Genomic DNA, 27,431 nt, shown 5'->3' on the forward strand with positions numbered 1-27,431 from the left:
GGAAGAGGGAAATATATATTCGTTTTAAAATAGTTTCTGTAGTAGGACGCAAATACTAACAACGTTTTCCAATGCTTTAGAAATGTGTAGAATAAATACGACATTTCAACTAGGGTGTAACTATGAGACGAGAAGAAAGATCAGCTGGCATGAGTTCACGGGTTTGACTGAATAAACCTTACATTTTTACATAAATGCATTACTACTAAAAACACACAGAAAATACATTTAAAATATTTATGAATATACAAATCTATGTAACCTTTTTTATGCTCAACAAATTTAAAGTAAACAGAATTATCAAAAAATGCATGTTGGCCCTATCAAAAAGGCGAACTGTTGGGGAGCCGGCTCCCTCCGTTCACTTCTAAGAGCTGGCTCGTAGAGACGTTTCGTTCGCGAACGACACGAGTCCACTCAGCCCTTATTCGCCTTTTCTTTCGGCGGTTTAGTAAATACTATAACAGTAATTGCTAATTAGCTATACGGTAGTTGTTATTTTGAATGGTGACGGTATCCGAGAATATGTGATGTAAACAACTCGGAGGAGAGCAGAAAACTGCGTTAGGTTTGTGGGGTTCAGCAGCCAAACTACCACACCACTTTTGACCAACAGTAGCGGTGACGGTGTTCTAATAATTAGTTAGATTACACCGTTAGTGAAAAAAATAACAGTTACGTAAGAACGTTATTTATAACGCCATTATTTATAACGCTTTTATAACCCTGTGCCAGCCCGCAAAGTTTTTTTTTTGCTTCCAGAAAATCCATGCTCAGCAGGGATCCACGCTATTCTTTTTTTACACCTTAAAAAAAAGGAAAAAAAGACAGGTTACCCATTTTCTTGTCGCCGTTTGCTGGAAGGCCTGCATTCCCAGTAGGGCGGCTTAAAATATCCACTCTCACATTTCAGTCGGTCCCAGTGCGAGCTGGTTCAGTCCAGTACCTTAGAATGAATCCTGAAAAACACACACACACAACCATTTCAAACAATAAACAGGGTGCTTGAAATCCTTGAAAACGCTTGAATTTCAATGTTGTTTTTTAAAGGACTGAAAAGTGCTTATGATTTGGTTGAAGTGCTTGTAAATTGTTGCCATGCTTCTTAACAAGTCTGCTTAAAAATGACGCCAACGCTGCTCTCGAGTGACTTTTACGATTGCATTTCTTCTTCCCTCGTGATTAACTGCAGCTGACATTAGTTTGTACAAGACTAAAAAGTCCTTAAATTTGGTCATGAAAAATGTGTACGATACCTGTACAAAATATTATAAGTCTATTATCTCTTTGATACCTGGAATGAATTCCAGTGTTTGGAGAACATTACAATGGTTGAGGATTACTAATTAAAGCATGTATTAACTTTAGGTAAATACTACAATAGGCTACATAAAACAAATGATATATTGAGACTGCTATACTATTGATTTTACTATCATTGTTTACAATTTTTTTTACTTTGACACTTATGGAGGACTTGTAAAAAATTTATTTTTATATATTTAATATACATATTTTTTTAACCATTCATGTTTTTTTAATCTATTAATCAAATTGACAAAAACACAGTCCAGAAAAAGCTCACTGCTGGTGAAATTCAGGAAGTGCAACGTCAATCTACACAGGAGTCAATGAGCATACACAGGCAGAAACGTAAAAATGAAAAGCAGCGATCTGACAGCTTCTGCTGTCGGCACAGCCCTTACGTACCCCTCTTTTGATTTGAATCTGGTGCGGTGATGGTGAACAAATGTGGGGTCATCCAGTCCATCTGCCATTTGGAACCCTCTGGAGGAAGGTGGCATTGTCACGGATCAGACAGACGAGGAACACAATTTTGTCACATTAAGAAAGTTTTTTTAGGGATGGGGGAAACGGGAGAGAGTGTCTTGGAGTGAAGAGAAATCTTAAAGTGGAGATCTGGGACTACCTTGAAGGAAGATGGCTTGAAAGATGGAACGAAGAGAAAACCGAGCAACAAAGCTGGTGTGGCAGGTCTTGGAGTAGGTATAACATGAGCCTGGAAGACCGGGGCAGAAGAGAAGGCAGAAGGGTCAAACAGGTCTAGGTTCTGAGTCAGAAGCGCAGACAAACAGGTTCCGGGTGTAGGCTTTGCAGACGATCTGACAAAGTTAGGCTGTAAGGCAGGGCTTTAAATACAGAGTTTGATTGGCAGGGAATTCAGAACAGGTGGTGGTAAACGACAACAGACAGGTAGAACAGATCAGGGTGCAGTGACAGAGCAGGGGGGTGATTGGTTCTGGTTACTGGGAGAGCGAGAGCTCATGACAGGCATGATGGATCCTAGCACAAAATAGTTGAGAAACAGGATCAAATGTTCCTTTAAAATATTCTTTTGGAATAAAATTAGAAATAAATAAATACTAAAAAGGTTGACAACCATTAGACTGGAGCTAATTGATGATATGGTCTTGGTCTAATATGAGGAGTGAAATTTAAAAAGAAAATAGAACTGGGAGTGTTTAGACAAAGAGTGAAATCAAAATTCACCATGAACTATAGGTAAGTCATTTTACAGTGATAATTTCATGTGTGCAAAAAAAAAAAGAGGTGGATTTCTAAAATTTTAATGTCATGGGGTTCCCCCGGAATTGAACACATGCATATACTTTAGGTGTATCAGTTATTCTAGTGTTAATTTTCTTTTTGATACTTATACTCTGTTTTTTCCATCGCAATTAGAAAAAAGGACTTAAAACAATTTTATTATTTTTACGTTTTTTTTTTCAATTAGAAATAATAAAATGGGCAAAATGTGGCACAATGCAAAGTTTTTGTAGATTTTTTAAATATGTATATTTTTCAAATGTTACTATGTTTTAGCAATTTTTTTGAGTATCAATTTCCTAATTCTGCAGCACGGCGGCGCAGTGGTTAGCGTGTGTGCGGCACAGTTCATGTCATGGGAACCTGTCGTGGGTTCAAATCCAGCTCCAGACTTTCTGTGCGGAGTTTGTATGTTCTCCCCGTGCTTGCGTGGGTTTCCTCCGGGCACTCCGGTTTTCTCCCACGTTCCAAAAACATGCATTTTCAGGTGAATTGGCCGGTCCAAAATTGTCCCTAGGTGTGAATGAGCGAATGAGTTGTCTGTCCCTGTGTGCCCTGCGATTGGCTGGCAACCAGTTCAGGGTGTCCCCTGCCCACTGCCCGATGATTGCTGGGATGGGCTCCAGCCCCCCGCGACCCTACTGAGGATAAGCAGTACGGCTGATGAGATGAGATGAATTTCCTAATTCTAGTATTCTTTTTGTTTTCATTGATGATTAGAAACATAATACTTAAACAATTTAATGTTTACTGGAGGTGCATTTGCACTTTATTCAAGGACCCAAAATATTTGGTGAGTTCAATGGCGCCCCACGATTTGAGGAGCACTTGCTTATAGTCCGATAATTTCCAAGCACGTTAAACAAGTTAGCTCTTGGTTTGGCTATTTAGATGGTTTTAACTTTTTTAGCTAGCGTTGAACTTTACATAACAATATTATTATCATTGGTATAATCATATTTGCCATTTGAATTCTATGTAAACAAAGTTACATTTTGACTTTTTCCATATTTTGTTTAAAATATTCCCATTTACCCAAAAAGTTTTTTATATAGGAAGGGGATTACCTCATGTGTGGTCCCTTCTCAAGGTTTCTTCATTTTCCTCATGTTGAGGTTTTGAGTTTTTCTTTGCCCTCATGTAGGGTTTAGATCAGGGGATGGTGTCATAATAGTCTGTAGTTTGCAATAATCTGTGGTCTGTGCAGCCCTTTGAGACTGTACCTTCTCAAGGTTTCTTCATTTTCCTCATGTTGAGGTTTTTAAATTTTTCCTTGCCCTCATGTAGGTTTTAGATCAGGGGATAGTGTCATAATAGGTTGTGGTTTGCAATAATCGGTGCTCTGTGCAGACCTTTGAGACTCCTTGTGATTAAGGGTGTGACAAATAATCTTTACATGTTATATTTTACTAGATAGATAGATACATAGATGGATAGATACTTTATTCATCCCGGAGAGAAATTCACATTCACATTTTTGTGCTCTGCACAGCCCTTTGAGAATTTTTTGTGATAAAGGGCTATACAAATAAATATGACTTGACTTAAAAAAAAAAATCAGTTTCCGTGGGCAAAAATTTCCCAAAAAAATTCACATTTAAGGAGGATCATACATAAAATATACCCAAATTAGCCAGGACGGAAGAACATATATAATGTTTAAATTATTTGACTATTTAATTCAAATAACTCTTGAAAAGTAAAATAAGTCAAATGAAGCGATAGTAGTGACACCCCCACCCAAAAAAGAACACAAAACCCAAGAATAATTTAACTGATTTGATGATAAAGACAATTCAGTTCAATTCAAATCACGTCCTGGTCCTAAAATCCGAGATAAAATATAACAAGGAGTAACTGATAACACTGTCGAATATCCAAGAATTCCTTATCCTGATTTAAATAGCTCCCACGAATAAAAGGCAAGAAGAACACGGCGTTCGAGTGCTACCCCGTCACGATGCCGTCGATCTGATTGCTCACGCCGAACTGGCAATAAAGACACAGCGGGCCCAGGGAGACGGCCAGGGGTTGCCATGGTTACCACGATAACAGTAAATGACATCCGATCGGACAGAACCGAAATCCGAAATGGGTTTTGCATCCCGTGTATGGTTTAGATTCCTTCTCTATAGTACGCCACCTCCTCTTCAACACACATACACGGAGAACCGAACTGCGCCCTTGGACAAGGTCGTGGACTTTTAACCACAAAGGCGCACGTGCAGAGCGATTTGTATCCTTTGTGTGAGGACGTGTGGTTTCCTACCGTGGGACATCGGTCGTGTGCATGCCCGATGACTGCAGATGCCTGATATATGAAGCACGTATGTAAGGTGCACATGCGTGGAAGCCTCAGAGTGTAAAATTGTGGAGGGGTGACGTCTGTGTCGGACTGATGTGCAGTGTTTTTTGTAGTTTTAGCCTAAACAAAATAACTGTTGTTGCAAACAAAACCATTACATTGAATAGGGTCCCTTCTCAAGGTTTCTTTGTTTACCTCATGTTGAGATTTTTGGGTTTTTCCTTGCCCTCATGTAGGTCTTGGATCAGGGGATGGTGTCATCATAGTTAGTGGTTCGAAATAATCTGAGGTCTGTGCAGCCCTTTGAGACTCTGTGATTAAGGGCAAATAAGGAAATTTAAGGCAAATAAACATGACTTGACTTTCCTTATGCTAAAGTTTTTGAATTTTCCATTGCCCTCATGTAGGTTTTAGATCAGGGGATGGTGTCATCATTGTCAGTGGTTTGCAATAATCTCTGGTCTGTGCAGCCCTTTGAGACTCTGTGATTAAGGGCTATACAAATAAACATGTCTTGGTTTGACTTTCCTTATGCTAAAGTTTTTGAGTTTTCTCTTGCCCTTGTGTAGGTTTTAGATCAGGGGATAGTGTCATCATAGTCAGTGGTTTGCAATAATCTGTGGTCTGTGTAGCCCTTTGAGACTCTGTGATTAAGGGCTTTACAAATAAATATGACTTGACTTAAATTTCCATATGCTAAAGTTTTTGAGTTTTCCCTTGCCCTCGTGTAGGTTTTAGATCAGGGGATTGTGTCATAACAGTCTATAGTTTGCAATAATCTGTGGCGTCACAAATAAACATGACTTGACTTGACTGAGTCTAGTGCAGTGCTGGAAATTGCTAGGTTTTGCAGGTGGACCGAAGCAGGAAGGAAAAGCAGGGACTGAGGCAGGGGTGCTCAAAGGGTGGCATTCAGTGCCATATGTGTTTATTTGTTTTCAGAAACATGGTCGGTGACTGCCAAAATGTAATATATGTATCTATTTATCGTCATTATCATCTTTTTACCATCTAAAAGGGCCTGGTGCAGCTTATCAGTAAGTATCAAGCATCTGGGAATGATTTCAGTACAAAAAATGATCATTAGATACCAGGAGTTGTTGTTGTTGTCATATTCTGAATATGCATTGCAAGTACTGGCTTCCTGATTATTGCCAGACCATGTCTCAAAACACTAACATGTAAAATAGAAAATCAAAATCAAAGGAAGCTACATAAACCAAGTCAAGTCAGCCCTTAGTCTCAAAGTACTGGTTACAATGACATCATCCCCTGATCTCAAACCAACATGCAGGCAAGGAAAAGCTGAAAACCTTAGCATGAGGAAAATAAGAAACCTTGAGAAGGGGCCTCACAAATGGTAATCCCCCTTCCATGAAAACAAAGGAAGAGTAAACAAAATACATAATCAGAAAGGAGTGAGCAGGAGCATAGCTTATTAGCGCTCAACCCTCTACTAACCAGCCCAGGTTGCACCCCGCTAGGTAGGACATGCTTGCCAAAAAAAGAAAAACAGATAGGAATTGTTTGACACATTTGCCCGCAAGCTGAGAAACAACATTTGACGGATTCACTTAATAGGGTCAGAGAGGCGCAGCGTATTCGATCCGCCCGATTGGATTGTTGCATCAATACTGGAGCCTCTGTGTTCTGAATACAAGCGTGCAGTTCAAATATTTGGGAAACCAATGTGGAGTTAATTCGGGTTATACGCTCTGTTAAGTGAAAAGTCGCCTTTAAAACTATCGTATTTTCCATACTATAAGGCACACCTAAAGCTCCCGAATTGGCCAGAGATTTGAAAATGTGCCTTATACTCCTGTGCGCCTTATATACTGAAAAATACGGTAGATGAAATTGGAAATGCATAGTGACAGTTAAGTGAAAGCACACACGGTAACTGTTCTGCCTTTGAGATACATATAGAGTGGTCTCTGAGTGTCCTCTTGTAAGTATGTTGTTTTGAATTTTCTGTAAGTCTAAAATGTATTGCGATTACTTGAATAGAGATTTTGGAGATATTTTGTACAAAATTACGTACTCTCGTTTGAATGGTTGTTAGCATTTAAATTCGGTATCGTTAGCAAGCTAGCAGGAGTTGTTTGTAAACAGCAACTACAAAAAAAGAAGTGTAGTTATCCAGGACTCCGTTCACCAAGAAACAGGTAGGTTACCCTAGATGTGAAACATGCCAAAGGAAAGTGGATTGAGCACTTTAGGTTTTTTTGACTCGGCATTACCCTCTCAGATGGGTTACCCCAAATTTGAAAAATGCCCAAAAAAAGCTGACTTGGCATTTTTGGATTTTGGTGACCCAACAGCTTCCCCAGAAAGACATTCAACTCTCCCAGGCAATAATGGAAAACCCAAAGAGTCAAACTGAATCCAGATGTAGACAAAAATCCTGAAGTGGGGGTACAAAAAAGGTTTCAGATTTATACACAGTATTGTTCTGCAGTTTTTTTTTTTAATTTTTTCACGTTTATTATTTTACACTGGTAAGTTGTGGTTTAACGGCGAAAAATTATTTCTTGAGGCCATTTGCTGCCTTTCATATCAATGTGAATTAGCCCCTCTCGGGTCTCTTTCCTCACATAGTTAGTGTCTGACTTTTCAAAATTATGTATGTCGAGATGATGACCCAACCACAAAACCGCTCTTAGAAAACGACTAGAATCTACAGGACTTGCAGGGCAATGACTAAGACTGCCACTAAAGGTGTGAAGTCACACCCCATCTTCCTGACTATTTATGAATGGGCAAAGCTCTTGGCACTTCTTCTGCCCAGGAGACCCCAAAAAGGTGGGTCCTAGGAGGGGGGACCAGGGGAGGCGGACAGGCCTTTGTTCTCATTGAGACTCCAGAGTCAGTTGGCGCCATGCAGCCAAGGACTGTAAGATGAAGATCGGCGTCTTCTGCTTCGCCATTGTTCCCCACTCTTCCAACAAGATGCCTTTTGTTCTCGTGAGGTAAATCCAAGAAAAGAAACGCAGCAGACTGTTTTTTGGGAGCAGGGGCAAATACTGTTTCCTTTCTCACATGCCATGAAAGAGTTCCCGGTCCTTTAAATACGTTTTCACACCGCAAGATCTTCATTCGTTTGTCGTTTTTCCCTTGGACTGATCATCTATTTTCATGGACTGCAAAATCAATAACTTAATGTTTTGGAGTAACTGCCTTACATATTAATGGTACCAGCCAAGATCCCAAATCCTATTGTTCGGTTTCATTTTTTTCTCTTTGTTTTTGTGGTATTCAAGTTTCTTGGGTTGATTGTTAGTCAAAGAAAACTCCATAAATCCGTATATTAAGAAGTCAAAAACGGTAAAAAGGATTGCCTTAAAATCATGTATTGACCACCCCATGTTGCTACATATTTTATTCATAATGCTATTTCTTAGTTTTTATTTCATTTTATTTTACCTGTTGTGTTTGTCTGTGTAATAAACATTCGGGGTTGTTGGGTAGGGAAAAACGAGGGGATTCTATTTTGTTTTTTTGTGCACTCAATGTTTTAATACAGAGCTTTCGGTGGCAATTCATTGGCTGAAAAGTGCTTTAGAAATATATACAATTTGATCTCTTTCACTGTTGCCATGGCGCTCAGTTGGTCTCAGCCGGGTGGCGCCGGATTCTGTCGCGGTTGCCACGGCGCCCAATTGGCCCCGCCCATGGACACCGGCTGAGACGCATTGACTGATTGCTCCTTGGGAGTACTTAAACGCGGTCCTTTGAGCCGTTAGTTGTCTGAGCGTCCGTGATACATCTGTGAGACTTCTGCAAGACTCCTGTTAAACTCTGTGTTAAATGCCTAGTTCTGTGAATCTGCCTGTGTTTGATCCTGTTTTGTTCTTGGCCTGATTTGTTTGATTTTTACTACCCTTTTGTTTGGATTTCAATCCACTTCTGCGACCATTGATCCCCGGATCGAGTGTGCGCGCATTCCTCCTCTCCCCAATAAATGGTGAGTACGTTACGCGAGTGGGTTCTAAATTCTGTTTCTTGCCCTGACAATCTAATGTTTACAAACGTGGACTCGACACTTGCCACACCCAAATGGACTTCGAGGTAGGGTTCGACGCTCAAGGCGGGGTCTAAAGAAAATACGATATCTACTTATTGAGCCCCATCCGCCGCCACCTGTTTACCTGTAGCCAGGCCTGTGGGTGAGGAGGGGGACAAAGAGGGAGACAAAGGGGGCTGAAGTGGCACAGATGGTCTGATGCTGCACCGGCATGGAGGAAGCCACAGATGAAAATAATGAAAATAGCTCAAAGGGCGACGGCTGAGTCACAGCGCTTGAGTGGCTGGGGAGGGGTAAGTCGAGGACGCCGTGTGGCCAGTTTGCTAACTTTCGCATTAAAAAATAACAAAAAAACTTCAGATGTTTTTCATCCAACCAATCAGAAATGTTTCTTAAATCTGATCTATGTATGCCAATTATCAGAACTATACTAGGAATCAAAGAATAAAGTCATAAAAACCCAGTAGGTAGCAAATGAGATAGCAGTGATCAATGATAATATTGGTTATTTACAAATAGGTGGAGTTTAGTCCAGTGTAAATTAGAACTTAGTAGTGTGACAGCTTTGGGAAAGAAGCTGACTAAGTTTAATTACTTCGTTATCATAATCTGATACCAAATACCTAGAGTACCAAATACCTAGAACCACAAGATGGACTGTTCTTCTGGTTCGATGAAGGTGAAGGCCCAGTCTGGATGTTCGTGGCGGTCGAGCGGTGAGGAACCCTCAAGGATGGAGACCAGGTCGGCAGGGTTGGGTAGGGTTACTTTAACTTGATTACTTTCAATTACTTTTGGAATACTCCAATAGCAAATATGCTAATAAAAGACAAAAGAAACTAAATGTGAATAAAATGATGACTCACAACACGTGGTAAGCTTTCTCTCCTGGCTTTGATCTCTTTGATCTCCGGCAAAACGAACATAAAATGCGACTGAAACAAAATGAAAATAAATCCAAACAGCTTGCCAACATAATTTTTGCCGTTTCATGTATTCCGTTACTCCCCAAGCCTGCACAAAATTTAGTCATTTTATTCATATTTAGTTTCTTTTGTCTTTTATTAGCATATTTGGTATTGGAGTCATCCAAAAGTAATTGAAAGTAATCAAGTTAAAGTAACCCTACCCAACCCTGCAGGTCGGGAACAGGACCACGGGATGCAGTGTGTTGAAGCCGTGGTCGACTGTGGGTGGCTGGAGGCTTTGAGGTCGCTGGCTTGATCAGGCTTAGGTTGCTCATTAAGCTGGGACTGGGTCAGAACCATTTTGGTTGTGTGAGGGCCAGGGTTTTGACCTGTGCTACTTGTTTGGCTGGAACTCTTTGCCTGGCTCAAAAATAACTATTTGGTGGCCTCTTGAAAGACAGACCTTTTGTCAGCGCGCTGGCTTCTTTAAAACTGAATTGCAGTTTCTCAGCTCACAGCTACTTCTCTGACCACCAACCTACATTCACCTAGTATCTGCCAGATAATTAAATCAATGTAATCGATTTACAACACAGGATTCAATTTGCATGTATTGACATTGTTTGATCATTTTCTGACATTGCAACAGGTATATCTATGAGTTCTTCTCGTGTGTGGAGCCAGCTGAAGTCATTATCTTACATTCTATCTGGAGAAGGGGGAGAGAAAGACAGGGAGAGGAATGTGGAGGTGAAAAGGGGAGGGCTGCTCTTGTCTGCCTCATAGAACAATACGGTCCCCTACTTTTAATCATTTATATGCTTCCGTTATGCAATATTATTCGCAAATATAATGAGTTTCCATTGCGATGCAGATGACACTCAACTGTATCTTTGTATGGAGGAATCAGCACCATTAAGTTGTGGAAATTTGGAGGACTGCCTCATTAAGACAGAGAGATGGATGTCACTTAACTTCTTGCGCCTCAACCTTTAAAATATTGAAGTGTTAATCATTGGTCCATCTCAATGCCGTGTTTTGTTCTCGAACACTTGACTCAGTCAAAAATGTTAGTGTCACCTTTGACCCTAATCTGTTGCCTCAGTTACGCGAGAATAATATAACTGGAAGTGCTTTTTTTCATCTTTGCATCCTTGCTAAAATTCGCCCTATGTTGTCTCAGTCTGATTCTGACATTCTAATTCATGCTTTTATTACCTCCCGTCTCAATACTGTAATGTATCACTCTCTGGTCTTCCGAAGTCTGATATAAAAACCTGCAGCTGGTACCAAATGCTGCTCACAGTACCTGGATTTTGGCTAAACTGCACTGGCTCTTTGTCAGTTTAAGATGTGGTGACCAAATTTTGCATGGACTTACCCCGTCATATCTTTTAGATGTAGCTCCCCTATACGTTCCTGCTCTGAGCCTTTGCTCGGAAAACACTGATCTAAAAGTGATCCCAAGATCCAAGAAGAAATCCGCACGTTTGAGAGGGTTCTCCATTTAGGCCCTTGTGCTGTGGAATTCTCTGCCCTCTGAGATTCGATCTGCAACCTCAGTAGAAGTGTTTAAATCTAAGCTTTAAACACACTTCTATTCTATAGCTTATGAATGATATTGACTTCAGGATTCTATTAACCGGACATTCTGTTATTATCTCTATTTTATGTCGATGATGTCTGTGTACCATCTGTTCCTTCTCCTCATGCTGAGATTTTTGAGTTTTTCCTTGCTCTTATGTAGATTTTAGATCAGGAGATGGTTAGTCTCTGGTCTGTACAACCCTTGAGACTTCTTGTGATTAAGAGCTCATAAAATTACTTGAGTTGACTTGATATAAAAGGGGCGTTAATGCACCGTAAATTCCGGACTATAAGCCGCTACTTTTTTCCCTAACTTTCAACCCTGCGGCTTATTTAGTGATGCGGCCAATTTATGTAATTTTTCTAACAGCCGCTAGCCGCGCTCGAGTGTTGCTACCATTAACTGCCCTGTCAAAGCTATGTTATTATTATTAAAGCTTTGAAAACTCTCTCGGTGTACAGTCTTTCTTTGTAAATATGTGTAACCCATGTATAATATGCATTTGCAACTGTATATTTTTGTAATGTATTTATTTGTATTTATTTTAGACACTTATTCTGATATGTTTTGCACGGGTAAGCGAAAAATGAGGGGCGGAACAAACGCGGGGACCGCTAAAGGTGAGGGACAGACAAGGAAAGAAGAGGGGGTAAAAAGTTGGTAAAAGAAAAAGGAGTTGCGTGAGTAAATGTGTTCATCTGACATATTTTTCCCACCCTTACCTTTGGAAATATACACTTTTTTCCTTGGATTACTTTCAACGGGACCCGGACTCTGCAGGTCTGCATCAAACCTTAAGTACCGGTATCATTTTGCGTTAAGTTTGCCGGCTGTGATTTTTGGACTGTGGACTTTAATGAAGGACATTTAGTTTCAATCGCGGGACTTGAAGTCGGGTTTGGGTTAATTTTGTGTTTGAGTTGCATGTTTAAATGTGGCCGCATGCGGCTTATATACAGGTGTGGCTTGTGTATGTACAAAATCGGTTTTCCTCTTAAAATGTGGTGGGTGCGGCTTATAATCAGGTGCGCTCTATAGTCCGGAATTTACGGTAAATACATGGATTTAAATGTTTTTTGTTTTTTTTTTATTCCAGTTTTATGGACTGCTTTAAAAAGTTACTATTTACTTACATTCAAATACAGAGCAGGGCTTTTTCCATCTTCTCCTCAAAACAGCAGGGTCTATCAAGTCTGTTCTACCAAATTTAGTAGGGTACTCTCCTCTTAAGGAAAAAATCGTTTCATATTTAATGATTCTCTTCCCTGTGTGCAGGTTGAGGCCATGCAGTCTCTTTTCGGCGGGGAACTGGGCCTGCTGGGTGGGTCCGGCGATGGCGCTCTTAAAGAAGACGGTTGCGGTAGCGTCGGATGGCGATCACCGCCGCTACCCGCCGACGTCTACTCGGCACCGCACTTTGCCCTGATCGCCGCCTACCAGGACATCAAGAGCCGGCTGGGAGGCCTGGAGCGAGAGAACAGCAGCATCAAGAGGAAGCTCAAACTCTACGAGATCAAGGTGAATTTTGCAAATATGTCATCCATTTTTTTGTTGCGCCGGTGTCGATATTAGAAACACGCACAAGTGTACCTAGGGCACTTTTTTCTTTGCCCTTTTTGGTGTCTACTTGGAGCTTGGAAAACTAGCCTATGCACTGATACCTTCACATATTAATGCCACCATCTAGTCGCAACGGTCCAAATTGCTCATATCTCAAATATTTATCTCAAAATGTAAAAAAAAAATACTCAAGTTACACACACTTTTACACACTCTAAAATTAACGCATATATATCTACTTTTGGGACTTTTCTAGCTTTCATTTTGAAAATCGTTAGGATTGAACGAACAAATTACTCTTTACTGCAATCAGTAAACGAATTTCCCAATGGTGTTGCTTGTGCTCCATCATAAATCTTTTTTCTCTGAAGGATGCTAAAATTTGCTGATGCTAATTATTACTTTGAGTTCTTTGAGTTCTGATAATAATTACTAATCCCAAGAAAATGGATTCAATGAACTGGGCAGATTGAAATATAACACACAATGTAATAATACAGAGAATTATTTATAAAGGGGAAGGGGGGGGGGGGGGGGGGGCACTGGAGATTATGGGAGTTTTCGTCCCCTGAAAGTCTGGAGGTTACTACCACAAATAGAGAGTTTCGATTTAGGGAGATTCCCTTGTACAGAAAAAAAACGTTCATTCCCAAGAACCAACAAACATGGAGTTAAATCTGAAGTCGTTACCTTAATTGCATTGTGGAGAGATTTGGCCTCGTGCTCCGGATGGTCACAACGTATGGCCCACGTGCTGAACTCAAGGCCGCAGTGCGGGCCTGCACGGCGGCGCCAAGCGTCCAACGTGCGATGAGACAAGCATGTAAAGAAAAAGAGGACAAACTATCGATCGGTTACTCTTTTTATATAGACCAGGGACACTTGACCAGATCATGCCTCTTTGGGCGTGGTCTCAGAGATCTGATGCCACCAGGATCGGATGACGGTGTTTGAAGTTGCTAAACTAGAAACATATATTTACTTATGTTTCCAATGATAGTCTTTTGTTAGATTATGAAAAACTATTAAAATGACAAAAATAATCTCCCATAATAAACAATTTTTATTTTTTTGTTTGTCTCATTTTCTAAAATAGCATGACATTTAAAAATTATTAAAAGAAGCAACATTTTCTGACAGTGGGGTATGATGTTGTTGTTTTTTTTTTAAATCTTACTCGATTAGCAGACAATGCTGCACATTTCAGGTATTGTTTTTCTTGTTTTGGGATGTATTTCCCTCTTATGTCAAGTAAAATAACGGAAACAATGCTTAAAATAGCTCATACACCAGATGGTAGATACATGATCTCGTTCATAAAATGAGAATTTGTTTCTGCCATCTGTAATGAAACAATTTTGCTCTTTTACATTTACTTGTCCTATTCAATTTGGAAAACTAATTAAAATACAGTAAAATTAAAAAAATCAATCGCAGTTTGTGGTTCACGAGACACGATCCCCTCAACACCTAGGTCGTAGGGCCACCACTTTATGTGGTGTGTCCTGGGCGAGTACACGCTCGGGCTCAAGTACAACAATGTTAGCCATACTATTGGCGAATTTCACTTATTTTTAGAACAAAAAATATCTTTTACATTACTTTTATTTGTAATAGAAATGCTTGAGCCTGTAAATAGGGTTTGTTCTTTAGTTTTCATGTATTATAGTCTCGAATAAAAAAGGTTTCTACTATGTGGTTTTTGACCACGACCCCTGCCAAAAACAAGGGATTACTGTATGATATTTTGTTATTTTATTGTTTTAATTTCGGGTACCTGAGCTTATTGCCATAGTTTTCTAACCCCCACAACAAGAAAAGTTAATTTTGTGATCCCACCTCAGAATAGATTAATTTCGTATCATGAATATGTACTGTGTCCTACAATACTGTGCTTAAATTGAGGAAAGCTCTCTGGAAATAAGGAGGGTTTTGTTTTTCCGAGAGTGAACTTGTGCTCTCTGACCTCTGCATCTCTCAGGTTGTTTTTTTAGCCGAGTGACCCATCACGCTCTCTCGACTCGGAGGCGAAAAAAGAAAATACGAACCCAAAGTAGCTGGCGGGTCGTCACATGACTCACAGCAGATGGAAGCTACTTGCTCGCCTCTCGTGACTCACCGTAACTTTTTGGTTAGCGCCTTTTTAAAGAAATATTCAAACATGGAGAAACTACTTGAAATTCGGGTTTTTGAAAATGAAAAAGGCTCGACGGTGCGGCCTTTTCGAATGGAGCATATGTCAAGCGCCTCGAGGTTTTGCCTCCACTTCATTCCGATTGAAATGTTGAAAGTTCAGCACCCTGGACAGAGCCACCTTTGAGTTTTTTTCAACTTTCATTCCTCTTATTGTATCGTAGGGGTTAGCAATACTGGATGTTTTGGTATCAATCTGAACCATGTAAATGCAGGGGTAATATCGATCGATACCAATTCAATACTGATACTTTTTTGCTTGGAAATGTGTAGGCTATTGAATAATTACGGCGAACAAAATAAGTATTTGAACACCCTGCTATTTCACTATTTCTCCCACTTAGAAATTAGCTTCTTGCATTTTCGAATAATTGCTCCAACAGTGGACCTTTTTTCACCAAGATGCTTGGCGATTGTTCCGTAGCCCTTTCCAGCCTTGTGGAGGTGTACAATTTTGTCTCTGGTGTCTTTGGACAGCTTTTTGGGATTCGCCAGGTCACAAGTTCAAATCTTACTGATTGTATCGGGTGGACAGTTGTCTTTATGCTGCTAAGGACCTCAAACAGGTGCATCTGATTTTGGATAATACATGGAGTGTAGGTGGACTTCTAATGGTCTTTCAGGGTCAGAATTCTAGATGATACTAAATACTTATTTGCAGCTTTAACACACAAAAAACATGCATTGTGATCTCTGGATTTTTCTTTTTAGTTTATCTCCCTCACAGTGGACATGCACTTAGGATGAAAATGTCAGACCACTCCATGATTTTGAAGTGGAAGAAATAGCAAAATAGAAGGGTATTCAAATACTTGTTTTCTTCGTGAACCCTTCCCCCCTTGAGTTAGTTTCTAAGTTCCATAAACACGGCTCAAAAATCTTAGGTACTGAAAATGTTTAACTTTTTTATTGGATAAATTCCAGGGCGGGATCAAGAGATCGCGGGATCAAGAGATCGCAGGTTCGATTCAGTGTTATATGTCGAAGTGTCCTTGGGCAAGACACTGAATCCCTAGTGGTACTTGCCTTGCTTGGCTGACGCTGTGTGAAATTGTGTGTGAAGTGTGAAGCACATTGTAAAGCGCTGTGGGAGGTCTTCTTTGACTTGAAAAGTGCTACATAAATGCAGACTACATTGCGAACTTCAAAAGTATTACAAATAAATACAACCCTTTTTAGACAGGTCCAGGTTCAAAGGTTAAGAGACCCCAGCCAAAAAAGTAACAAGGTAACGAAAATGCAATTACCGTAATACAATGTCAACAAGACAACTACAGTACCTTCCATTGCACAAAATTTGGATATCATTTCTTCCTAATGCCATGAGGCTCTTTAACTCCACCCAGGGGTGTAAAAGCCCACATTTGCTGGAAGTGTGAATTTCCCAACGGGGATGGATAAAGTATCTATCTATCTATCTATTTTGAAGATAAAGTCAGCGATGCAAATATATTATCAATTTTATCTCATTGGCTCTAAATTTACGGGGGTTTTGCATAAATTTTGCCCTCTCTTCTGCCTGGCAGGCAAGATGCAGCAGAAGGCCAGGTAGGGAGAGTGGTTACAAGTGTGCCATCAGTCTCAGACCTAAAGAGTTGTCGAGAGTGCTAGGTGAGAGAGAGAGTGATGGCCATATCTGCGTAGAATAGCGGCCCTTTGCGGGAATTGGTGGAGGATCAAAGAATGGATCCCAGGGCAATGGTATCAATCCGATCCAAATACCTGCTTAGTATCGATGATATCGATATTTGGATCGATCCGCCCACCGCGACTGTATGGTGACGATGTACAGACCTGGGCACTCCGGTCCTGGAGGGCCATACGTCCTGCCAGATTTTGAAGTTTGCTCTTCTTTAAGTCAGGTGATACAAATTATAACCTCGTTAGCAAGCTAGCAAGTGCTCGTTAACGATACTGGTGATTGGAATCACCTGTATTGGATCAGAGAAACCTCAAAAATCATGCAGAACATACGGCCCTCCAGGACCGGAGTGCCCAGGTCTGACGATGTAGGTGGTTGCTGTGGCAACGCCAGTCTTAATCGACCAAAGAGGGCTTCTTGTGCACTTCATCATCATGGCCCAAGGTGCCCTCACAGATGAAAACGTCTTCTTCCTGAAGACTTCCTGGAAAAGCAAAGAGTCTTCTTTTTGGTTGGTTTTTCATTCCCACACTCAAAATAGGACCCCCCCCCCATCCTTCCTTTTACTCTTTTCTTTTAGCCGGTTTCCTCCCTCCCACGCCAATCCATTACGCTCACTTGTGTTGTCGCCCCCCTGGAATTGCTGCACGCCAGACCACAAGCTAGCTAGAAAAATAGAGAGTGTGGGACAAGGAAAGAAAAAAAGGGGGAGAGAGAGAGAAAGAACGAGAGAGAGCGTGAGTAAAAAAAGAGAGAAAAAGTACAGAGAGGGAAATAAAGAGAAAGAAATCCAAAGAGAAATTAAAAGCGAGAGAGAGCGAAGGAGAGAAAGAGAGAATGGTGGAAAGAGAAAAGGGAAAAACAGAGAGGGAGGGAAAGAGAAGGAAGATAAAGCAAAACAAGGTAAAAAGACACAGAGAGAGAAAGAGACAAAGAGGAACAAAGAAAGAGAAAAAGAGAGACTGAGAGAGATAGAGATTGAGAGAAAAAGGGAGGAAGAGAGAGAAATACAACTACACGGAGGGGATTTCATAATAATAAAAATAATAATAGGGTTCCCAGCGACTGGCCGGCAACCCTGCCCACTGCCCGGGAACAGCTGAGATGGCCTCCATCTGTTTGACATTGTTGTGTACAGAAGCTGTCTCACCCTGGCACCCGAGACAAGGCTGAGAGAAGCGCAAGAGAAAAACGAGCTGCAGGTCGAAATATGTCCAGTTGATGTTGCCAAAGCCAGTTGCCTCTCACAAAGACACTGTACTTGGATTTCTTTCTCTCTTCTCTCTCTCTGTCTCTCTTTTTCTTTGTTCCTTTTTGTCTCTTTCTCCTTCTCTCTTTCACTATTTATCTTTTTATCTCTTTTGTTTCTCACATTCTCTCTCTCTCTCTCTCTCTCTCTCTCTCTCTCTCTCTCTCTCTCTCTCTCTCTCTCTCTCTCTCTCTCTCTCTCTCTCTCTCTCTCTCTCTCTCTCTCTCTCTCTCTCTCTCTCTCTCTCTCTCTCTCTCTCTCTCTCTCTCTCTCTCTCTCTCTCTCTCTCTCTCTCTCTCTGTGTGTGTGTGTGTCTTTTGCGCTCACCCTTTCTCCCTTTTTATGTTGCTCTTCCTGTCGTTGTTTTCTCTCTATTGTCTCTCTCCCTTGCTCTTCCTCTGTCTCTCTCATTGAGTCATTACTTTTGCCCAAGCTTTTGATGTGACTTATAGCAAATTTCTTCCACCACTCACTCTCTCTTTCCTTGTACCACAATCTCTCTTTTTTCTCCCTCTCTATTTCATATTTCTTTCCCCTTCTCTCTTTCTCTCTAATCTAACTAGTCCAGCCCCGAGAGAATGTTTTGTCTATCGTGTGGCCCCCGGGTTAAAATAGGTTTGACATCCCTGCTCTAAAGTGATGCTGCTCTATACTTTAGGAAAATTAAGTCACCAGACTCTATCTCGTTCAATGTATCCATTAGCCGGTTTTCCGGCATGCTGAGGTACGTCTCCCTATTGACTGTTGCTCTTTCAAAGAAGAATGTTCCGTGGCCAGCTTCATTGGACATGGCACAAAAGAGTAAACCCTAAATAGCATTGTGAACCTAGCCAGGGACATGTTTGGCAAAAATTTGACTATTGGCTTGATGGAACCTGTGACCAATGGTTGTCGCATTGAAAATCTTTGAATTAGATGTGTCTTATCCTTAATAGTTTCCGAGATAGTCCATGTCAAAACGTGCCCAAGCCTTTTAGAACACCCTGTCCAGTGCATATATATTCCTGTGCATCAGAGTGCCGTTCGAAACACGTCAACGAGCGCAGTCAACGAGTCGAAGCCGACTCGACATGAGAGACGCGTTACGTAAGCGACATAAACGAGCGCATTTGCATTTAGAATGCCTTCCATCAGCTTCAGGCATTTTGTTTTCCTTTTATTTATTTATTTTCCCCATAGCCGTTTTGTGCGACGGCTGCGTGAGGACGGAGTTTAACTACCTTTTTCCATTTAGCCAAACGGCTTCCATCCTGTCTTTGCTCGGTTAAACAGCAAAAGGCACTGAGGGTCCCCGGAGACCCGCCCCTGCAGAAATGCTCAGATCCAAGTAAGAAAAAGTACAACGAGAGAACATCTAGAGCGCGAAATGCAAAATTATATATTCATTTTTTCTTAAGAGGATACTTCAGACGGAGCCCCTCTCTTGGACCACTCCCCTAAATAATCAACGGTCTCTGTGGGCTTTGAGCATACTTGCCGACAGGATTAAGTTTTGTCTTGCTTTCCTTTTCAGGGCCATTTTCTTTCCGCACATCTCAGTTGTTTTTATAAATTACCGGTGTAAAAAGAAAACGGTGAAAAATACCACCCCACACACACACACAAACACATCAGGGCAAGGTTGAAATGATCAACACAGGCTTAGAGCGCCCTATTGTGGTTTAGCGTGAAAATAACATGTGAAGTGATATACCGGTAATACAGTGAGGAAAAGAAGTATTTGAACACCCTGCTATTTTACTACCTCTCCCACTTAGAAATCATGGAAGGGGCTGACATTTTCATTGTAGGTGCATGTCCACTGTGAGAGAGATAAACTAAAAAGAAAAATCCAGAAATCACAATGCATGATTTTATTGTGAGATACAGCTGCAAATAAGTATTTGAACACGTGTGTATCATCGAGAATTCTGACCATGAAAGACCTGTTAGTCCGTCCATAAAAAATCCACCTGCATGCGATGTATCATCCTAAATCAGATGTACCTCTTTGAGGTGGTTATCTGCATAAAGACACCTGTCCACCCCATACAATCAGTAAGACTTTAATTTGTAACATGGCAAAGACCAAAGAGCTGTCCAAAGACACCAGAGACAAAATTGTACACCTCCACAAGGCTGGAAAGGGCTGCGGAGCAATTGCCAAGCAGCTAGGTGAAAAAAGGTCTACTGTTGGAGCAATTATTAGAAAATAGAAGAAGCTAAACATGATGGTCAATCTCAATCGAAGTGGAGCCCCATGCAAGATATCACCTCGTGGGGTCTTAATGATTCTAAGAAAGGTGAGGAATCAGCCCGGAACTACACGACAGGAGTTGGTCATAGACCTGAAAAGAGATGGGACCACCCTTTCCAAGGTTGCTGTAGGTAGTTTACTAAGATGTCATGGTTCGAAATCATGCACGACACGAAAGGTTCCCTTGCTTAAACCAGCACATGTCAAGGTCTGTCTTAAGTTTGCATATGACCATTTGGATGATACAGAGGTGTAATGGGAGAAAGTTTTGTGGTCAGATGAGACCAAGATAGAACATTTTGGTGATAATTCCACTAAGCGTATTTGGAGGAAGAAGAATAAAGAGTACAATCCGAAGAACACCATCTCTACTGTGAAGCACAGGGGTGGTAGCATCATGCTTTGGGGGTGGTTTTCTGCACATGGGACAGGACGAGTGCACTGTGTTAAAGAGAGGATGACTGGGGCTGTGTATTGTGAGATTTTGGGGAACAACCTCCTTCCCTTAGTCAGAGCATTGAAGATGGGTCGTGGCTGGGTCTTCCAACACGACAACGACCCGAAGCACAGTCATGAACATCAAAGAGTGGCTACGTGAGAAGCACATAAAGGCTCTAGCATGGCCCAGCCAGTCTCCAGACCTGAACCCAATCGGAAATCTCTCTCAGTAACAGCCCAAAACCCTGACTGATCTAGAGAAGATCTGTGTGGAGGAGTGGGCCCAGATCCCTCCTGCAGTGTTTGCAAACCTAGTGAAAAACTACAGAAAACGTTTGACCTCTGTAATAGCAAATAAAAGGCGGCTGTTCCAAATATTAACATTAATTTTCTCAGGTGTTCAAATACCTATTTCCAGCTGTATCACTCAAATAAAAATAATCAAGCATTGTGATTTCTGGATTTTTCTTTTTAGTTTATCCCTCTCACAGTGAACATGCAACTACGATTAGAAATTTCAGACCCCTCCATGATTTCTAATTGGGAGAAATAGCATAATTGCAGAGTGTTCAAATAGTTATTTTTTTCACTGTATGTCTCACCGGAGTATAAGTCGCACCCCGGGCAAACGATGATAAAACCTGTGATTTATAGTCCGGAAAATTCGTATATGCTTCCGGTTCTTTATAGGTCCTTTCTTCACCATCTTTAGCAGGACGTCTGTTCCACTTGTGGGCAGACTATGGAGTGCTTAAGCTAACTAACAGCCGGGATGTTGCGTTTATTTTCGTTTCTTTTTTTTCAGTTTCCAATGATCAGTGAATTCGGGGAGGAGGCCAACTCGTACTGCTCCTTCGAGAGCAAAGAAACGGCGCTGCTGCACTCGGAAAACGACAACCTGCAGCAGAGGGTCAACATCCTCACGCACGAGGTCAGAGAAGGAAATACCTCGTTTTGAATTGAATGAATAATAGTCAAGGGTCTGGCACGCAGTATTCAGGACACACTGCAAAACAATTCAAATGTGGAGTGAAAAAGTTCCCTGGTTAGCAGAAAATTTTGCTCATTTTAAGGATTGATTCACTTATACAAACTGTATTTTAATTAGTTGGTGATCTATTTTTTATTTTTTTTAAATGTTTTTAACAACTAATTTCTCCTGTAAAATAAAATAAAAAAAAATACTCAAAATAATTAAATGTATATCACATGTTCTTTATCAGAAAATCCTAATAAAAATATTATAGAAGCATTTATTCTTATTTTACTCGATAAAACAAGTTAAAATAAACATGGTTCAAAGGAGAAAGAAAAATAGGGAGATATGGCAATAATGTGAGTATTTGCCTTCCAGCAGGGGTCCGCAACCCAAAATTTTAAAAGACCTTTAACGGACCCGAAAACAAAAAATTAAACGACTTATATACGTAAACCCAATTTTAAAAGAAAAAGAGGATTTACAAATCAAAGTGAGTCATTTGATATTAAATATTCTAAACATTTTTGAAGCGTCGGGAAAAATTACAGTCGTTAGGATCGACTGTCCTCCAGATGGCGCCAATCGGCAGACGAACCGGCACCCGACTTTAATCAGGAACTTAGTATTAAAGGACTGTGCCAACAGCAAAAGCTGTCAGATTTTCATCACTGTCGTTGATCTTCTACCTAAGTATACATGTCAGTTGATTCCAGACTTCTTTGACTTTGCTAGCTGTGAGTTTTCTAGATTGTGTTCTTGGTTACCTCCCCTCGCATGTCAGATTTAGTTATTTCCCTAGTCAGCTCATGTGTTTGCGCTTGGGTCCGCTTCACCAAAACATAACTAATATTTGTGTCATGTTTGTCCCCTTTCAGAAAACCACGACATAAAACATATCTGGAAAAAGCTCCTGGGAGCCACTAGGGTAGAGTAAAGAGTAAAATGTCTTGTGAGGCTCTAGTCTAGAGCCATAGGTTTCTGGGCAATGTCTTAGTGAAAATGAGATCGGGTTTTTTTTTGTATTCTCAATGCCTGAACTTACTTGCAAAGTCGAGAAGCTTTGATGCAATTAAATGTATATCTTATCAAGTCTTTGGTGACCCTAGCACAAGAGGTTGGTTTAAAATGCAATAATAAACCGAATAACTGGACGAGTTTCAAGAGGAAAATTGGAATCAGCGTGGTGTGAATATTTTAACCACTTGAGGGCGACAGAGAGCGGCGTAAATATTTTGGATGAGCGTCAATGACTTGCGGTGAAATTCTGTAACTGATGAGGCAAAGGTACATACAAATAAATGAACCTACGTGTTGTATTGTCTAACCTTAAAGAGACAGTGTGTATTATTTTGAAGACTAGATGCCACTGTATGGTGAAGTGCAACTGGAAACTAGTGCTAAGAACAAGGAAATATACAAAACTAGAGACTCAAAGTGACCAAAAATGTGCAATTTTACTTATTTCGGGGTAACTGGCTCATGTTAAGGAAAATAAATGCATTCTTCTCAACCTATAAGCAATTATAGAAATGCACCTTTGAATGATAGTAGATTCATTTTTGTTTATTACTTAAATCGATAGTGTTTTTTAATGTTTGTTGGTTATGACGCCATGAAGTGGGCGGTGCTATGTTTTGACAGGAGTGGCAGTTTTTTCAATCACTAGGTGGCGCTAATTAAAGCAAACTGTCCCTTTAACTCATAAATGATGCCTATGCGCTGATCCTTTTTGATTAAAAGCATCAATAGAGAAGTAATCCTCCATGATGGAAAACAAGTCAGTGCAAGGAGAAAATAAATGCTGGATGGCTTGACTTGCTGTTAGCTTGCTCATACTTTTACAAATGTAATTGTTTGAGGGGGGAGGGGGGAGGCGTGTGCCAAATTAGAATCCTTGTTCTCACTATCGCCCTCTGCCATGAGGCAAGAGAATCGCGTGCCTCACTCTGCATCTGCAGACTCCCGGCACTATAACCATTCGTTACTAATAATACACATAATATAATGTGAAAATTCAGCACATTTGAAAAGGGAAATATGTTCCTTGTCTACTAGTGATCCCAAGAGCCAAGAAGAAATCCGCATGTTCAAGAGCGTTCTCCATTCGGGTTCCTGTGCTGTGGAATGCTCTGGCCTCTGAGATTCAATCAGTAACCTCAGTGGAAGTGTTTGAATCTAGACTTAAAACACACTTATATTCAACAGCTTATGATGTTTGTTGATACCCTTGCAACATCCATTGCTGAGGTTTTAAGTTTTCCCTTGCCCTCATGTAGGTTCTAGATCAGGGGGTGGTATAATAGTCTGTAGTGTGTGCAGCCCTTTGAGACTTCTTGTGACCAAGGGCGTCACAAACAAACATGACTTGGAAGTTAAACATTGAATATATTTTTAGGTTTATATTTCCATGATGACAGATGAGGCTGTTCCTCCCCTGACTCACTAATAAGGATGGTTTGTTGAACTTCCTCTAGTGGCATGACTTGAATGACGTCATCCATTTTAGGATATCACCCAAAAGAGGCAAACTAAGAAAGACAAAGGAGCGAGTCTTCTAACGAGGGCGCGCTGCAAACAAAGCATCCAGAGGGATGCCTTAAGTGAAGAATCTGCCGAACATGTTAGAGCTGCTCCGTGTCCTAAAAGCAACCGTCCAACCCCCTCCTGTTACGCAACATCTCCCCGGTTGCATCGCATGGCCTCTTTTATTCCCTTGTTCTAAGTGGAAAAGTTCGGAAAAGTGGAGTAAAAAGTTTCCTTTCTCTCTCAGCTGCAGAAGAGGAAAGAGCGTGAGGAGCAGCTGGAGGATGTGATCCAGGCCTATGAGAAGATCCATATGGAGAAGAGCAACCTCCAAAGGGACCTGGATAAGATGGTCTCTGTCCCTTTGACTCTATGGGGCGGGTGGTTGGTTTTTTTTTCCCTAAAAGTTGATCTTGTGACTTGTGCGCTTTCAGACGGGCCTGGTGGAGAAACATGTGGAGCGCATCCTGGGCTTGGAGGCCGCGCTAAGGCAACGGGACAATTCCCTGCACAAGCTGAACGTGCAGATGCACAGCAAAGACATGCAGTATCTGCAGCTGCACGCTGGACCTGACGCCCACAGTAAGTCGGGGTCGCTTCAAAATCTTTTTTTTAAAGGTTGCTTACATAACTTCAAAATATTTTACTTGCAGAAGCCAGGCCAAAGGCATAAACCAGCCAAGCGGCTGCTTAGGGCCCCACCACCACTAGGGGGCCCCCAAGAGCGGTTCACTTTTTGGGTGCCCACATTGTCCACTACAAAAATACTTCTACGGAAATACAACAAAAATACAGTACTACACAATAACTACAAAAGTAAATATCAAATATAGTGCTTCAAAACAGGGACCTCATATATTATTTTGCTGTCATTCTGAAAATAAAAAATTGTGTAGAATTACTACAAAAATACTACAACAGTAACACTACATTACAAAATACAGCTACAGAATTATTTACTCCTGAAATACTACAAAAGACAACTACAGTAATATTACGAAAATACTAGAAAAATATAATAAAAATACTACTACTCGAAATACTACAAAAATTCTTCAAAATACTACTCAAATACTGTACTGCTTTGGAACTACGTCAATTGTACTTCTACCGAAATACTAAAAAAATACCAAAACAAAAAACTATAATATAAAACTCTACTAGAGAAATATTACTACAAAAATACGATTACAAGAATATTCCAACAGAAATACTGCAAATTACACATGCAGCGAAACTACAAAAATCCTCCTATGGAATTATCACAAAAATACTACAAAAATAAAACTACAGTTGCACTGTACTACAATAATACTATAGAAATACTGCAGATAAACAACAAACATTTTGTATGGAAGTACTACAAAATACAAAAAAGATGGTACCAAATAATAAAAAAATTATACTACAGTAATACTACAAAAATACTATAAACATAAAACTACAGTAATAATACAAAAATATTTGTGCTTCTCTACCTTCTGCTTGAGGATGCCACAAAGATGTTCTAGATCTGGAGACCCTAAGCCCCTTTAGAAAAGCCTTGGTCATCTTAAAAGTGTATTTGCGACCCAGTTTTTGGTGGGTCTGCACCAGTATTCCATAGTACATCCTCGAGTTTGTGTTTCCCTTAATGAAATGCAACTCCCCAATTCCAGTTGCACTCATGCAGCCCCAAACCATGACATTCCCAACACCATGCTTGACGTTAGCCACTACACAAACATGATTGTACTCCTCCCCTGGTTGATACCACACATGCTTCACACCGTCTACCAGCTTGGTAGCTTAGATGGTAGGGCGCCCGCTCTGAGACTGGGAGGTCGCTGGTTCAAGCCCTGCCCTGCTTGGCGCTCGGCATTAAGGGTTGGAATTGAGGGGTTTGGTCGCCTAATGACTCCCAACACAGGAGTTGGGTCTAAAATGGCTGCGCCCTGTTTGGATGCGGCTGCATCGGCTCGCTACAGTTTAACTGTACGGGTCAGGTGTATCCACATTTCGTTCTGTGTGCATGGTTACAAAGAATGACAATAAAAGTAAATTCTATTCTATTCTATCTGAGCTGAATAAATGAATCTTTGTCTTATCAGACCAGAGAATATCTTTCCAATAAGTCATGGCCATTGTTGACAGACTTCTTTTCATTGTGTCAAAGTGATGTTCTATTATAATAAAATCTGTGCAGAAATGTTAGGTATTTACTTACTTTTGTGACATACTGTAATCCGGAAATACAGTACATTAGAGTCTGTAGTTTGAGAAATAGATGCCTTAAAGGTCCCCAACTAGCAGCTTAGTCAACTAGTACCTGCAAAACATCAGTGTCAACATCTACAACTCCAAGATGCTTGGCCTTAAAGCACAGTGGCAAAGAAAAAGCCGTATCTCAGACTGGCTAGTAAAAAGAAATGATAAATATCAGGAAAAGTACACAAACCTTTGAACAGTAGTGTAAGCGTTTGTGTCTAGATTTGGATTCCAAGCAGGTCTGTTTTTTGGGTCCAGTGCTGGATTGTCCCGCCATGACGCTGCAGAGCTCTCGAAGCCTGGACGCCTTATCCGACCTGAAGGTGCAGAGGTTGGAGGCGGAGCTTGAAGGGGCGCGGCACGAGGCGGAGGGGGCTTGTCAGCGGGAGGAGGATCTTAAGGAGCAATGCGAGCGCCTCAAGGAGGACGTCAGGCAGCTGCAGGGTGGACAGCTGGACAGGGTGAGAGACGCAAAGTTTGACTTCTTTCTTTTCCCGCCTTAACTTTGTAATTTATAAAAAATGATAATAAAATGCTGTACAAAACAATAACTAAAACATTGCATCGTATCTGGTATGGGTAACTATACCCGCTTTATTTTAAGGGATCAGTACTCATTAGAATGGTCCATACCAGGGGTGTCAAAGTCAAATGGACAGAGGGCCTGACTCAGGATTCAAGAATCTTTTTGATCCAAAGAGCCATAAAAGCTAAATATTTAGAATTTTTATATATATATATATGATAGACATAGAGAGAGAGAGATAGACATACAGTAGAGAGAGATAAACATAGAGAGAGAGGGAGAGAGAGACATATAGAGAGAGGGAGAGGGATAGACATAGAGATAAAGATTGAGATAAAGATAGACACAGATATAGAGATAGAGATAGGGACAGAGACAGAGAGACACCATATATATTAAGACAAAATTCAACAAAACTGCCAAACACGCCAGACAAAACCTAATT

General features: G+C 40.8%; 1 protein-coding gene and 2 long non-coding RNA genes across 3 annotated transcripts in view; 1 reads left to right on the top strand and 2 right to left on the bottom strand.

Annotated features, from left to right (window-relative positions):
• Positions 1-27,431, top strand: part of tbkbp1 (TBK1 binding protein 1) — a 52,950-nt gene that overhangs the window by 16,112 nt on the left and 9,407 nt on the right. Inside the window, exons 2-6 of the mRNA XM_088323293.1 lie at positions 12,669-12,911; positions 21,517-21,642; positions 24,461-24,565; positions 24,648-24,795; positions 26,719-26,921. Of these exons, the coding sequence (XP_088179419.1) occupies positions 12,678-12,911; positions 21,517-21,642; positions 24,461-24,565; positions 24,648-24,795; positions 26,719-26,921 (816 nt within the window). The 5' untranslated portion in view covers positions 12,669-12,677. The remainder of the gene's footprint in view (positions 1-12,668; positions 12,912-21,516; positions 21,643-24,460; positions 24,566-24,647; positions 24,796-26,718; positions 26,922-27,431) is intronic.
• On the bottom strand, positions 836-2,022 carry LOC148347681 (uncharacterized). The gene is made up of 3 exons (XR_015848129.1): positions 1,931-2,022; positions 1,711-1,788; positions 836-959 (listed from the first exon to the last, which is right to left on the bottom strand). It is a non-coding gene; the product is annotated as an uncharacterized LOC148347681 (long non-coding RNA).
• On the bottom strand, positions 12,471-16,930 carry LOC148347682 (uncharacterized). The gene is made up of 3 exons (XR_015847926.1): positions 16,869-16,930; positions 13,644-13,732; positions 12,471-12,857 (listed from the first exon to the last, which is right to left on the bottom strand). It is a non-coding gene; the product is annotated as an uncharacterized LOC148347682 (long non-coding RNA).

Source organism: Urocampus carinirostris, chromosome 19 (genome assembly GCF_059441175.1).
Source record: "Urocampus carinirostris isolate Australia breed hairy pipefish chromosome 19, RoL_Ucar_1.0, whole genome shotgun sequence".
Taxonomy (NCBI): Eukaryota; Metazoa; Chordata; class Actinopteri; order Syngnathiformes; family Syngnathidae; genus Urocampus; species Urocampus carinirostris.